The 15886-nt window shown below is 37.1% G+C and overlaps 2 protein-coding genes across 2 annotated transcripts; one reads left to right on the top strand and one right to left on the bottom strand.

The window, feature by feature from the left end:
• Nucleotides 1-6154: 6154 nt before the first annotated feature.
• On the top strand, nucleotides 6155-8472 carry GLX1 (glyoxalase/bleomycin resistance protein/dioxygenase superfamily protein). Its single transcript, XM_021965843.2, has 7 exons — nucleotides 6155-6372; nucleotides 6471-6660; nucleotides 6769-6981; nucleotides 7254-7301; nucleotides 7407-7514; nucleotides 7636-7788; nucleotides 8182-8472. Exons 1-7 carry the CDS (start codon nucleotides 6251-6253, stop codon nucleotides 8221-8223), a joined length of 876 nt encoding a protein of 291 aa, XP_021821535.1. The 5' UTR covers nucleotides 6155-6250; the 3' UTR covers nucleotides 8224-8472.
• Nucleotides 8473-8973: 501 nt separating this feature from the next.
• ADT1 (arogenate dehydratase 1) lies at nucleotides 8974-14427 on the bottom strand. The gene is made up of 11 exons (XM_021965879.2): nucleotides 13738-14427; nucleotides 12320-12384; nucleotides 12141-12233; nucleotides 11852-12052; nucleotides 11200-11280; nucleotides 11012-11107; nucleotides 10471-10548; nucleotides 10268-10357; nucleotides 10095-10162; nucleotides 9709-9790; nucleotides 8974-9483 (listed from the first exon to the last, which is right to left on the bottom strand). Exons 1-11 carry the CDS (start codon nucleotides 14012-14014, stop codon nucleotides 9427-9429), a joined length of 1188 nt encoding a protein of 395 aa, XP_021821571.1. The 5' UTR covers nucleotides 14015-14427; the 3' UTR covers nucleotides 8974-9426.
• Between the last annotated feature and the right edge of the window lie 1459 nt (nucleotides 14428-15886).

The raw sequence follows: 15886 nt of genomic DNA, 5'->3' as shown, positions 1-15886 counted from the left end.
GCTTTGCATGCCAAATTATTTGATATTTACATCTGATATGCAAGTTAATCACATGATGTATGCATTTTGCAGCTTCAGCAGTAGGACCTTTCTACAAGGAGATCCGTTTCTTGGAATTTTCAGGACTCTTGATCTTTTATCTCCTCTGTTGGTTACATTGATGGTTCGTTTTCTCTATGCAAAGGAGAATTTGCAAGGCATACAAAAACACCATAGCACAATGATGTGCCATGCTCAGTTTTGTTTTGGCGAGGATGGTAGAGTGCCCATGTGAAAAGTTTGACACAACAGGTTCCTTATGCAACAACACATATAAAAGTGAATTAGGAGATGATTGCTGGTCAAAGCCAAAAAGGTGGCAGGCCTCTAATCTCTGTTTTACATTTGTGATGTCGCAACTACCGAACGTTCATTCCTAAGGGAAAACCTCCTAGAGATAGTGTGACCACTTGAAGAATACTTAGCTTGCAGAATTTTCAAAAAGAACCTTATCTTTCTTGAAATCAATGGTAAAAATATGCAGGCTCTTTTTGAGCATTTGCAATGCAAGGCAAAGTAAAAATTGATACACAATTTGTATAGGTTAGTATCATATACTTGTGAAGGGGCAGTGACTACATCTTTATATGAAAAAAAAAATAAAAAATCCTGGTGAATCATTGAGTGGCCTGATCCCTTTTTGGGTGCCTTGTGTTTTTAATCCCAAAGTGAAGAATTAAAAAGCCAAATAGTTCCTCCAAGAGGCCTTGGTATGCCCTGACCTTGGGATGAGATAGCCTCCCATCCCTCTAAACACATGCTAGTTCTTTCACTTCATACACTGCAAGGTGAGTCTTGTTTATGGCAAGGAGGTGCAGCTCATTCTGGTGAATTTGGATGTAGGTATCTGACAATGATCTCAACTCCTTCCCATCTGGAATCTGCAACAATTTGCTTCTGTGTTTCTCCCACCCAGCAGCACCCCACACAAAAATATGCAGGGCCAAAACGACGTTGATCGTTAAATAACAGAAGTCACATTAGAGTACATTCAGAGTGTTCGAGAAGGCAAGGCTAGTGACTCTTTTGGCGTGACCCTCAAGCTTCCTTGTAACTTGCAAAATATATAAATCAAGGCAATGACAAACTTTCATTCTTTACCACTTAACTAGAATTAAGGTCCTGCGGCCATTTCCAGAGAAAATGAATGCCATTTGATGCTAACACCAAAACGGCATCACCTCCAGAGAAAATAAATAGTACGGCTGCGCGGCTATACTATTTATTTACCCAAAAAAAAAACCGCCTAGCCCGCCTAGGCGGCCGATTTTTCGAAAACCTGAATGGCCTTCTTTTTTTTTCAGATTTCTTTTTTCCTGGCGGGTCTGGTATCTCTGCGAATACATTTTTGTCAATTCTCAGTAATGTAATCTGGGTGAAATGCAGCTTTTGGATCCATAAGATGGGCAAAAAGAGTAAATCAAAAACTCCAAGAGAGATGCAAGATTATATAGCTATTGTAGAAGAGGAAAAACTCTCATCTTCTGCCAAGAAATTGCTGAATCATTGGTTGAGATTCAGTTCAGGTTTACCATTTATATATTTTGGTTTTAATTTATGTTTCAATTACTAGGCATATGAAGCCTCATCTGATCCTACTTCCTGCAACAGGAACACTTGGAGAGCAATGAGGGTGATCCAGAGCTACTTGTTTACATTCCGTGAGTATCCACTTTTGTTGTTTTATGTGTTATCTTCAGGACATGAGTTAAAGAATGCATGAACATGAAATGGATGGGGACATGGAGATCCATTGGTTGAGTACTTGTACCAATTTTTTTTCCATATTTTCATTCAATTTGAGTGGTAACATGTTTTGTTAGATCTCCATAGTCCGATCTGTATCAGTTCGAGTATGGGATTCAACCTTAGTAGCATCTCCAGGTTCACCTAAAACAAACATAACACTTAATTTGTGTGTCATTTATAATTATCTTTTGTTCTTGTGCTCATATGCTATATCTGATGTTGAACATAGCTGTACTTATTTCTGAAACATTTGTGTTGCATCTTGAGAAATTTTATTAAACCTACCATTCTAAGACCAAGTTATCTCTGATGTCGTTACTTTACGTTCTGATTAAGTTATCTTTTGTTCATTTATTTATGATAGATTTACATCAGATGTCAAGATCAATAGCATTTCAATTATTGGTGGTGCTGATGGAACAAGTCCTTCCAAGATGAGGGCGTAAGTTCGAACTTTAATATTTTCTTTTAGCTCCTTCATTTTAGGACCTACGTGATTGGAACAATGAGATTGTCTGTGTTCATGAGTTTATTTCAGTGGCATAGTTCTTGAAAGAGTTATGCATTCATCTATTAAAGACATGTAGAGAAGCTTTTTGTATTTGATACAGTACATAGGATTTTAGGACATGGCATGCTTTTGCATATTCTTTCAAATTTTCTTTGTGTTTATTTTTTAAAGCAATCTATATTCTGTGTGTTGGTTGGAGTTGTGGTGCTTGAAGAAACATAGCCCATATTCAGGGACTATGTTAGATGCATTCTCTGTATAAATATTTGGTTCTAGTCTTGGTAGTTAGGTTAAAGGATTACATGCATATTTTAATCAGAGGATGGATGATTCTGGTCTAAAATAAGGGTATTCTAATAATTTGTTTTCCCCTGTGTGCAGACGTTGATCCTATTGATGCTGCCTGAAATATTGCAGGGTTAAACCCAGAAACTACCCTCGATAAGCATTTTTATTTTTATTTTTGGTCGAAACCCTCGATAAGCATTAAGTTTATTTATATAACTACATATTGACTTTTGTAATCTAAGCTCCATGTGGGGTTTCTTATCGTTCATTCATATTCTGTTTATATTTGCAGTTGTACTAGTTTTGAAGACCTTTACAACAGTTGAATGCTCGAACCCTTAGGGAATGGATTTCATCTTCTCTCGGGTTAGTGCAGTGCCAACACTTCTTCAAGTATATGAACAGGTTGTTTCAGTTCAGGATTTGCTTGGGTTAATTTAAACAAATGTGAATGAGCTTGGGAGTGGGTGGAATGAATCATATTTGGAATAGCTTAGTAATTTTATAATTGAATAATTTAGTAATCAAGATGGTATGATGAAGTGAAGGTTTATTATGTTTTTGTAGTTAATCATTGATTTTGTCAGATAAAATGTAAGTTTTGAAGATCTGCATGCGTCTCTCTCTTTCTCATGATTAAGCGTAATAATTTCAGGCATGATGCAGTTGCAAAGCATATGGTAGCAGTAAGCACTAATCTTACAGTATGGCTATTTCCTTTGTTCTCTTGCCTTTGGTTGCGAAGCATATACTGTTGAAAAATTCTATTTAGAGAGTATAGCCGCGCGGCTATACAGTTGAAAATTTTCATTTAGAGAGTACAGCCCGGCGTCTGCACGTTTGAAAATTCAATTTAGAGCGTATAGCCGACCGGCTGTACTGTTGAAAATTTCTATTCATATAGTATAGCCGCGCGGCTATACTATTGAAATATTCTATTGGCAGCCTATAGCCGGTGGGCTATACTTTTGAAAATTTCTATTCATATATTATAGCCGGGCGGCTAGACTCTAGAAATATTCTATTGACAGCCTATAGCCGGGCGGCTATACTATTGAAAATTTCTATTTATACAGTATAGCCGCACGGCGATATTTTTGAAATATTCTATTTACAACGTATAGCCGCACGGCTATACGTTTGAAATTTCTATTTACAGGGTATAGCCGGTAGGATATACTGTTGATATTTCTATTTATAGAGTATGGCGGCGCGGCTATACTTGTAAAATATTCTTTTTAGTGCCCGTTTGACATTACTTATTTGGGGTGATAAGTGATTTTTTTTAAAATTTGGGAACCCCAACTTGTTTGCTAAACTATGAGAAAATCACTTATTATTAAAAATTGCTGTGAGAGAAAGCTATATGGGAAAACAACTAATGAGGTGCTTTCATTTTCTGATTATGTAGGAATGAGTTTCAAAGAGGAGCTGGGTTTAATGATTATGCGGGAATCAGTACCAACAACACTTTTAACAAAAAGTTTACCAAACGCCAAACTGCTTTCTCTCACGGCAAATCTAACAACGATTATTTTTACAGCTGAGCAATGCCAAGCTGGCCCTTATAGGGTATATTATAGCCGCTAGGCTATACTTTTAAAATCTTGTATTTATAGTGCATTTAAAATCTTGCATCAACATTAAAAATATGGATTTATTTGTAGAAAAGCTAAGCCTTGAGATAATGAATCAATTAGACACGGTAAGTATTTCTAGCTTTGTTCCTATGTGTGCGCTTAGGGTTAAGGGAATATTTATGCCTTGTTTGTGTGTTGAATGTGTATGAGGAGTGATACAAAGAGGTTATTTATCTTTTTAAGTTCTCTTTGTCATATTTCCTTATATATATTTGAATATTTAAACATTAATTATAGCTGTACGGCTATACTCTTTAAACATATTATGTTTTAATTATTATTTAATATTGAAAAAATAAAAATAAAAAAAGTCCACAAAATAATTCATTACTATTTATTAAGTCAATTATGAAATCGGTAAAATATTTAAATATTCACTAAAGAAAAAATAATGAAAACATAATTACTAATTAAAAAATACTAAGATATTAATTAATTATATATATTAAATTAAAGAAGTTGGCCAAAAAACAAAAGTAAAGAAACTAATTTTATATTTTTAAAAATTAAAAAAAATAGCAAAAAAATCTCTCCCGACGAATTTTCATCGGCACAAATCTATGCCGGTAAATATTTGTCGGATTAGACCTCTCGCGACGAAATTAGGTCCGCCGACGAAATTTCGTCGGGAGAATTCTATTGTCATCTACTACTTTGTAGAGTGCGAAAACCGACTCATGTCTTGTGGCTACAATTACGCGAGTTTCACTTTCATTATAATAATCAGGAATATCACCGACACCTCGGACGGGGTCTCTAAATCTCTTGAGAATAGGGGGCCCTTCCCTTTCCGGAATTGGTAAATGTTACCTACCTGCTCTGCGAATCGTGAGTTGTGAAAGGAGAGATCTAGAACTAGAAGCATTCCAGAGTGATCATGAGAAACGCAAACTGGTTCTGTCTCTGTCTGTCTGCAAATGAGGACAAGACGTGAGGGCCAAATAATTGCCAACAGTTCCAAATACAAATTATTAAAATACTTCTTCAATCAACCAAGGCCTTCATTCAAATACCAAATAAAAAAGGATACCAATTTTCCAGACAGACAGTAATACTAATAAATTAATAATAGTTGGATTTTCTCAAGGACGTGCACAGCAGAGCAGCAAGAAAGAACAACTGCATCAAGTGTCAAAGTATTGGCAACCAGCTTGCCTACGGTTGCGTTGTTTATTAATAGGACATGCTACTTTGTTTATCTGTTAATCTAGGCTCTAGGGTGGGGTGTTTAACCTAGGACATGCTACTTGTTTTTTTTAGTGCTTAGCGAAAAGAACATTACCTTATCATCACTTAGGAGATTTCTTTTCTTCTTTTCCTCCACTGACAAAAGAGTCCTTCTTTCGACCAAAAGTACTAAGATACCCACGTGCACAAATATATGTCCACAAATGATTCGCGGCTGCCCATATGTTGCCAACAGCCTCCAAAAAGTGTCTCATTGCGAACCACAACTTTTATAGCTTTGTTTGTGACACACAGCCCTCAATCTTTTAAAAGTTGCACACATTATGTGGTCCATTTAGGGGTGACAATGCTCGAGTGAGTATGATAATACCATTTCCGTTCCTGTTCTTATTTTCTGTCCAGTCTCGGCTCTTGATATTAAGAACACACAAAGACCTCCCATCCCATCAATTGCCATACATACCGTATGATCTGATCAACATATCCTATGGTTCTAGTACTATGTATTGTGCCTTAAACAAGGCCCGAAACAAAAACCTGCGCGTTACGAACAAAAAACAATTACTTCAATCCCAACGACGTGGACAGATCTTTGTGCTGCCACGCAGCATCTTCAATGTCCGTTGAAGACATACAGAGACAACCAGGTGTCAAATCATCGGATAAAATGCCCTTATCCGCCGAGCTAAAACAACAGTGCTATTGATTTCACGAGTAACAGGCATCTCTGATTGGTCAAGCCGTGGGTTTGAATTTGAGAAATAATATAAATAAAGCTCCACGGAAATCTTTAGGGCACAAGCACACTGTGAGTCACTACACTCAATACTCGAAAATGTCTGAGGCAGAGGCAAAATCAGCTGCTCCAAGCGCTGAGATTTTGGAATGGCCGAAGAAGGACAACCGCCGCCTCCTTCACGCCGTGTACCGAGTCGGCGATCTCGATCGCACGATCAAGTACGCTCCTTTACGACATTGTTCATACTGATCTGTGATCACTGATCAATTTGCATGGTTTTCAATTTTAATTTTTTTATTTATGGAAAAAAATTCAGGTTTTACACGGAGGCTTTGGGGATGAAGCTGTTGAGGAAGAGGGATATTCCAGAAGAGAAATACTCGAATGCATTTCTGGGATTTGGGCCTGAAGAGTCTCACTTCGTGGTCGAATTGACCTACAATTATGGAGTGTCTTCTTATGATATTGGGACTGGGTTTGGACATTTCGCCATTGCTACTCCCGATGTAAGTTTTCAGAGGAATTGGGTTTTGGGTGCTGGGAATTGGGAATTGGGATTTTGTTCTTCTTGTTGTTTCTGAATTTTTATGATGGGTGGGTGGAATTGTTTGTAGGTTAAAAAGCTGGTTGAAGAGGTTCGTGCCAAGGGTGGTAATGTGACAAGGGAACCTGGTCCTGTGAAAGGTGGGAACAGCATCATCGCCTTTGTGAAGGACCCAGATGGTTACACATTTGAGATTATTCAGCGACCTTCCACCCCTGAGCCACTTTGTCAAGTAATGCTCCGCGTTGGTGATCTTGAACGCTCAATCAAGTTCTATGAAAAGGTAATTAATTTAATCCCCACTATAGGAAATTAGGAATACAAAAATGTCAACTTGATCTGGATTATCAAGGAATTTTACCATTAGTCATGTTTTATGTGGCAATTTCAGTAGGGTTGGTAGACACTAGGATTTGAAGTCTCCAATTACATTATATTAGCATGGAAAGGCTTCAGCTTTGCCCTTGTTTGAATCCAAGCGATTGTGTTCATCAAATCCATTGTCATGATCTGTTTCTTAATCTTGTCCTACTTCTTGGCTTCCCTTGTGTGCAGGCTTTGGGGTTGAAGCTATTAAGGACGATTGAGAGGCCTGAATACAAGGTGATTAATCCTCTCCTCACTAAGCATTATGATTATGTTAGCAGCATGTATATGAGTGGGCCTTATTGAATCTTTCCCATTTTCTCTTGTTGCATAATTTTGCAGTACAACATAGCCATCCTGGGATATGCAGAGGAAGACCAGACAACTATTTTGGAGTTGACTTATAACTATGGTGTGACTGAATACACCAAGGGAAACGCATATGCGCAGGTTATTTAATATGTTTATTTGTCCTCTCTTTTAGAATCTTTTGCAACTTCAATATTTTTTATTACTTTAAGAAGCTGTTAATTCTGATTCCACGTTCCCGATCCGTTATCATCCACACCAGATTGCTATTGGTACTGATGATGTCTACAAAAGTGCTGAGGTTGTCAACTTGGTTACACAAGAACTTGGAGGAAAGATAACCAGGCAACCTGGACCAATTCCCGGACTCAACACCAAGATCACTTCTTTTCTGGATCCAGATGGCTGGAAAACTGTGAGTCTTGTTCGCTATTTGGCGCTCAACTTTCTCTGAGAAATAGTTTGATTTTGTAGATGCTGTCTAAATTGCATCCACCATTGTCTTATTAGTAACATCTCATATAACGTAGTCACATAAGGAACACCGAAGTGCAAAGATGACAGAGTACATAATTAACATGTCAGATCCTCTGTTATTTTTTAGGGTTCTTTTATGGCATCTGTTTGGCCCTTTATAGTTAAAACAACTACAATGTCAATTTATGTATTCTTTTGGGGAGAGAATATTGAAGGCCCCAGCATCTTTTCAAGTGCTCTAGCAGTTATTATTTATCACAATCATCACATAATGCCTCCTTCTTCCGCTAATATATCTAACATGTTGTGGTTCTGACTTTTGTCCACGTAGGTCCTGGTTGACAATGAGGATTTTCTCAAGGAACTGCAGTAAGCAAGAATATAACTGCATGAAGTCAAAGTATCTGTGGATAGTCCATGTCATATGAATAAGATTTTCCACTTGCTGTATTAGCAACGAGGCATTGCCTGTTTCAGTATGGCTGCGTATGTTACTTTGTTTTTCTATTTTAGTAGGACATGGTACTTTGTTTGTCTATTTTAATAGGACATGGTACTTCGACTATCTGTTTTAATATGGTTGTCAAAGTTAATCTATGTCTGTTTTAACGTGGTTGTACTATGTTAATGGTAGTAACCGAGGTTGACATCATTGTGAAAATTTTATGATTGTGTCGGTTTAGTAAAGTGATTTTGGAGTATTAGCAGAGGCCAAAAGTTATTTAAGCTAAATGGCCCTCCTCCTCATGAACATGAAGTCATGAACTAAATAAATATTATTTGATGGGGATGCAAGTAAGTTTATTAAGAGCATAAAAGTAAACATTATGAAGCAGGAGAATGCCCGCAAATCCTTGGAGCCAAGAAAGTCATTTTTGGGATGCTCATTCATATCCTCGATGTATAAACCCCATGGGCTATTGCTCTTCTGATACGTCCATAAAGAAGGATAAATTTTGTAGTGGGCCTGCCCTAGCAGAAGAAAATTTGTGTTCTCCCTTTTTTCTTTTCTTATATTTTTGTTAAAATAACAAGATAGTAGTATTGAGTTAGAGAATTTAATTTAATTTTTGCTTTTTATTCACTACTGCAAAACCATGAAAGGGCTAGTAAGAATTACTAGTCAACAAAGCAGAAAACATAGTAAACTGTCTTAACACACAAATTTGAGTCTTTCATGTATCATGCCTATTGTTTGCACATGTACTTGATTTGGGTGGGGTGGGGAGGGGACCTAAAAAGCAGAACCGAAACTTTTATGCATGGCTGCACCTACACACATCCATCAAGGTTAAGCTTGTGCCTCCCTCTGTTTATATCAACATATCACGACATTCCAGAAACAGTAAACACCCCCGTTTGGAGGATAGAATGAATGATAGAGAGTTCAAAATGAAAGAAACATGAAGCTTTGAGAGGAACTTTCTCCTCATTGGAAGAGCCTCACCGAGACAAAGGTATTCTTTTCCGGCTTCAGTGCCCATGATATCAGATATATACACATTGAACCTTGATCCGTGTTGCATGGCTGGCAATCCAAAAGAAATACTAAATTGCGCCCAAGAAACTATAACTTCTATGGAATTGTGTCCATTGGGTAGCTACCAAGGACACGAAGAAATCTTGCAAATTCCTACAAAAGAAAGTAATAAGTTCTTCAATCCATTATACTTTATACAGTCTGGTGTCCTTTGTTCTTATTTTATTAGAGGTGAGGGGTGGGGAGGTTTGAGAGGAAGAGATTGTAATTTCTAGCATCAGTGTGTCACCATGTGCCAAAACCTCCGGTACAGATAAAAGTTTCAGAAGCCAAAAAATAAAGAGCATGATCTCGGTATCTAAATTACACAATACTGACCTGCAGATGTCCCAAAGCATATTGGGCACGGGGCTCTGCCATGGAAGCTTCAAAATCAATGTAAAAGAGGTAGTCGAAATACCTGCGAAACAGATCAATCAATTGTGCAGAATGGAATTTTTGTGGCATATCTACATTACCCAAATCTAGAGTCATCTCATGACTGCGAATCTAAGGTTTCTATAAGTACGTAGAATTAGTTTCACCAAACACTTAAGCAAAAATTTATTTACAAGTCATTTCTTTGACTTAATCTTATTGTTTGCGGTCAAATATACATTAAAAGAAAAAGATGTTAAAGTTTCTATGATACTGGCTTAGTTTATTGCGTGGATGTGTTAAACTTATCATATTTTACATCTGATGCAAAAAAGTATACCACTCACTTGGCACTCCCTTCATTGGAATCATCTACAACCCTTAATGGACGTTGTCTCTGTGGGCGACTCTCTATCTGAAATTGCTCCAAAAGGAGAAGATATTGTCAAAGGTATTGATATAGTGGTGAAAATCAAAAAGAAAAAATGAAAAGAAAAAAGAAGGTATTATCTGAGGTTACCTTTGTCAAGTTAATTCCCCTAAGAGCAAACACTGCTAAGGCTTTGAATAGTACACCAGGACCTTCTTCAAGAGTGAAAACAACACTCGTCTATGAAGAAGATTTACAAATAAATATTCAGAATATTAATCAAATACAAAGACATGAAAAAATAAAAGCCAAAAAAAAAACAAAACAAAACAAAACAAACCAAAGATTTATACCTTATATGGCCTATCAGTCCCTGGAATTATTGGTTCTCTAGCAAATATCAGAAAGCGAGAAATATTATCGTCATCGTCCTGGCCAGCGCAAAGTGGCAGCAAATTAAATCAAGTGGCATCTTTTGTAATCCACAACAGCTATTGTCTTAATGAAAGAAAACAGAGGTACGATAAAAGGTCTAAAAACTCTGAAGTATCCATCCAACAGTACTGCAGAGGGTGATGCAGCTTTGTAGTATGAGATCAGCCTTTGTTAGTAAATTGTAAATGCTCAAAGCAAGAAAATTTTGGCGTGTGGAACTCCATGTAATGCTTGGAAAGAAATTGCTTTATGGACACCCTACCAAACTAACTTCATGGCATGCTGAGACATTGGTGAAAGTACATCTTTTGCTTGCTTAAGAAGCAGAAGGTGAATTCTCAATCCATCCAGATGTGTATCATATCAATACAAAATTGATTGTTCAAACAGGGAAGGAGACTTAACAACAATATATTAAACCCAAAAATAATTTCAAAAAATCTAAAAGAACAGTCATACTTGAATTTTTTCAGCAAGAATGTCAAGCCCATAGATTTTTGCAGCTCGAGCACTTGCAACCGCACCCGTATTTCTTAGGCCAGTTGAGACCACCATCTGTACAAAGTGTCCTAATCATTAGCATATAAACAGCCACAATGCCTATCACACTGTGCTTTGACAGAATACAGAAAATGAGTATTGGTGACCTGCGCAGCCAGAGCAGTGTCATCAGCATTGATTCTGACGATTCCCAAACTGCTTAGTGTCATCTCACATTGAGCAAGAGCCTGCAAGCGAAAATGTTCGCAACAAAACGTTTGAAGACCTAGGTCTTTCATTTCAAAGATTAGCTTATATATGCATGCATGTGTGCCATGTATAAAACTAATTAGCTCCAGTCTAAAATTTTCTGCACCGGTCAAACCAACTAGAAGGTGGCTAAAAGGTGCTAGGTCAAGGCCTATAACCCAGTTTGTTATAAGTTCCAAACCTAAGCAAGTAATTACAATGTGTTAGTACTATTTGGTAGTTGTGAAAAAAATTACTAGTAGAGGTTACAGTACAAGACAAGCCAATTATGGAGGAGCTCCACAATTGAGCCTTTCCCAATGAAATTCACTCTTGGAGCAAGTATGAAGGTTATTGTCAACTTTTAACATACTTACTGGTACTATCCATCCTAAATATTAGCTATCATATACAGATTTTTATTTTGGATGTGCTACAAAGCAATTAAGAACCTAAGATCACCTAACTGGGAGAAAAAAAATATTGTTGCAAATGGTCAGACAAAATATTCATCAGCTTTCCTTGTATGCAAATATAAAAATAAGAATAAAAAAGAAGTGCAAGACCAACCTGAGGATGGCTTAAAACCCGTTTTAGTTCCTCTTTTGTTACACCAGGTAATCCCAAAAGACAATGGTTCACTTGCAATTGTACCTCTCCAACTATGTGCAATCTATGGCGAAGGAGTAAGTCATAATTACGGTGGATGCTTCCACCAACAGAATTCTCAATGGGAAGAACTGCTTTATCTACTAACCAAAGTTCAACTGCCTGTTAAATAAAAAAATAAACTCAATCAAGGCACACAAACAGGAAAATATAATAAAAAGGAAAAATTCATTAAAAGGATTATTCAAACCGTAAACGCAGCTTCAAACTGGTCACATGGGACAGTCTCACACTTCGGATAAGCTTTTAGTGCAGCGTCCTCACTATATGCCCCCGGTAACCCCTAAAACAGGAAATACAACTAACATAAGAATGAAAAGAAATCCATAACCACCAAAAGGAATGCAAGCAAATAATGAGAAGATCTACCTGGTAAGCAACTCTCACTTTTGAACCATCACTAGGAGAAGAAAGGTCACTTGCTGTCAATGGTTCTGCAATTAATTCATATTCAAGCTATGAGATGCGAGAAAGAAACAATCATAAGAGAAAACTGAAACTAAAGGATCACTAGCATGAAGCAAAATTGTAGTGCATTAGACAACGACAAATATAAATATCGCTGAAAATGGTAAATAAACAATTGCGTAGAAAACTTATTCCCATAAATTAGAACAAAAAAATTCTTCTCAATAATTGGATGACCCCAAAATTTAAAAAAAATCTGATTGTTATACTGCATCTTGAATTCAACCTGTTGGATTGGTCCCACCTGAACATGGGTTAATAGATGTAACCCAAAGATGAAAATATCTGTTACCTATATATCCATATATATTTCTGTTTTTTTAAGCCACCTATATCGATAAGGGGATGGAAAAATATTACCGGTATCACAGCCGTCGGGATATTGATGGATTTTAGCATTAGTGTGAATTGTCAAGATGTTTTTGCACATTCTTGTGGTGGAAATACATCTTAATTTCATTAATAAATTTATTGATTTTTATGAAATTAAGATGTTTTTGCACATTCTATTCATCTTACATGAGTTTTTTTTTTTTTTACAAAGTTCCTATTCATTTTGTTGTTTAAGTAAAGTTTTCCCAAGTTCCCATCGATATCCAATATTTCCTTAAATATGAGATTACAAATACTGAAGTTTCGATCCATATGATATTTCCTTAAATATGAAATTATGAATATTGGTATTTTCACCAATATCAATACTTTCATAACCTGACTTGTGCTATACACATGGGTCCTGTGTTTTTCTCAGATAGCCTATTTGAGAGTCATATCTTCCAGAGTAAAGAGATTTGGCTCTGAAAGAGTAAGGCACTTACTGTTACATTTTTAGATCAACCTTGTGATAGTGGAGATTCTCCAAGTCCTCAGGCTGTCCTGTCATAATTTTTTATGTATATTGTTCTTAATTTCATTGATTCGATCCCTAATCTATACGGTTCAGGCCAAATTAGTTAAATGCACCCATGTTACTGCTGTCCAATTGGACAGGCGTCATGTATAGCACTAAAAGCTGAACAAAAATCTTCTTCATGATGCTTACCCCAGTACCAATGGCCATCTTAGAAAGTAAAGCATCTAAATTTACAAGGATGGTAGATATTCAAAAGCATATTAAAGGAGCCAAATCATTCTACATTGCCCAACAACTAGTCATAAGCTAACTTTGTTCTTCAACTACCGGATTTCTATTGTTCATTCCAAACATAGGCTCATTGGATCGCAGTAGACCATTCTACGTATACATAAAAGTCTCTAACTGACAATTTAACATAAGGAATTGAGCAAAAGAAAAATTAAGAGCTTTTGAGTCAACTCACTAGGAAGAAGGTTCATATCCTTGTGAAATCCCCTGGACTCATTGTCCTCAATCTGTTGAATTGCCCCTGAAGACTCGGCTCCGGTCAAGTTTGGCTTTTCATCTTCAACCGGAGTGATAGCTCTCTGAGCCGAAGCAACACCCAAACAACAACATTCCCATTTGCGGAAACTCAAATTGAAAGCCAACCCAGAACGAGTTGAGCCCAAATCTGAGATGCCTGGATGAGAACAAGGGGTTTTAGCATAACCCCAAATGGGTGCACCCTTGGCAGCCATGAATAAGCTCAATTTCACTGAACCCAGAATAATCCAAAAACCCAAAAGAGAAAGTCTCAGGCAAATCCAGGCTCATGTGAGAGGATGTAGTTGGTGAAGGGTTTGTTGGATGAAACCCAGTAGCACATTGTCAAATTGGACGAAAATGGTGGCTGGCCTTGGACCCCACAAAATTGTACTAGAGTCTTTGTATGTGTGATACAAGGTAAGGTACAGTCAGTGGGTGAAAAAAAGTGTAAGAAAATTCTGTGGGTGTTGAAAAGCGTAGAACTTTGAGAGAGAGAGAGAGAGAGAGAGCGACAAGTCGAAGTGATAAGAGGAAAGGAGTTTTAAAGAGGTAGGTGAGCAGAATGTTGTTAGCTACACCTCACACGTTGTTGCCTCAGCCTCAGGTAAAATAGAAAGAAACAAAATTGGCAAAGCTATAGAGAATTGAAGCGGAGTAAATTTACTGATATAGAAGAATGTTTAATATTTGAATAAAAGTATTTATGAAAGGATCTGGCTTTTAGAGAGAGAGAGAGAGAGCTAAATTGGGGTAAACCTCTCTCACTGCTTCTTGCGAGTTGCATCTAATCATATAGATGCTGCTGGATGTAGAAGTGGAACCTAACATTTTTGGTGAGGAAAGGTAGAGTGGCCTTTACTTGCCAAAAATTTTATTTCATGGAAATATATGTTTTTGCTGTTAACATGTTAAGTTTTGTCTACCTTTATAACACTTGAAGTGAAGTGGCTTACAGTTTATTACCACTTTTCAAGATGTGAGTCACCATCTGCCATAGACACTGGTCAAATACTCCCACAGCAATGGGGCGATGCCCATGGAGTTTTGTGTTGACCCGGCGTCAAGAATGGGACATTGCCCCTAAAATCTGAGAAATTTTTATTTATCATTGAAATTATTAAATAAGGATTAAAGTCTGATAAGAAAACGTCAAGAGTTTAACTTGTATAATTAAATGAGAATTAAAGTCCGATACAAGAACGTCAAGAGTTAAACTTGTAGAATAGAGTTAAAAGTCATTACTTAAGATTTGTGCCGTCTTCTTCAAGCTTTCTAAAGATGACAATTTTGTTGTGGAAGAGACAAAAAAGGCTGCTATCTCAGAAATAGAAGGTACTCCTGAGTCATGTACTATATTTCTTGGTTTATAGCGGCAAGCACTTCACGCTTGCTTGGTTTACCATTCCTTTTGTCTTTTGGGCTCTTACATGGCCTTGTCTAACCTCCTGAGCCCAGTGATCCTGGCTTTCAAACATCATCATCACAAAAACCAGCCCAATCAACGATTGAGTACTTCTACAGCCCATTATCCATTTACGGGCCATCTTGACCACGCAAAAGTGCCATATTGCACTAAAGTGTGAGGGCATTCCTCCTGAGACAAACACAAACAATGATAGGGTAGCGATTTTCACACACTCTCTCTCAATTTAGCTTTTATCACTCTCCCATTGTAAATATATAAAAATTACCAAAATATTGTGGGTTAGACGAGTTTGCCATAACAGTGAGCTTGCTCTTCTGCATTCAAGTTCGACTTCCCCTCTTTCTAGATTAAATTAATTTTAAAGACTATCACTTATTTAAAAAGAAAAAAAAGAAAAAAGGGGGTTTGAAGTTGGTTGGTGGCTTGCTTTACTTTATCAGTTGTATCGTATGTGTCCATAGATTAGAGTGAAATGGATTTGGTCCATCTTAACCCAAACACGCTCCCTCTTTCCTCTTCTCTCTTCTCTCTTCTCTCTTCTCTCTTCTCTCTCTATCACAACAACAAACAAATTCACGACATACAGGCTTTTAGACGCTGACTTGACTACTCGCTCTCCGGCACAACATCAATGGGCCCCACAAATCATTCTGTAATT

The sequence above is a fragment of the Prunus avium genome, chromosome 4 (assembly GCF_965620075.1).
Source record: "Prunus avium chromosome 4, drPruAviu1.hap1.1, whole genome shotgun sequence".
NCBI classification, from domain to species: Eukaryota; Viridiplantae; Streptophyta; class Magnoliopsida; order Rosales; family Rosaceae; genus Prunus; species Prunus avium.
Note: the sequence above shows the minus strand (reverse complement) of the source record. Positions and strands in the feature narration are given on the sequence as shown.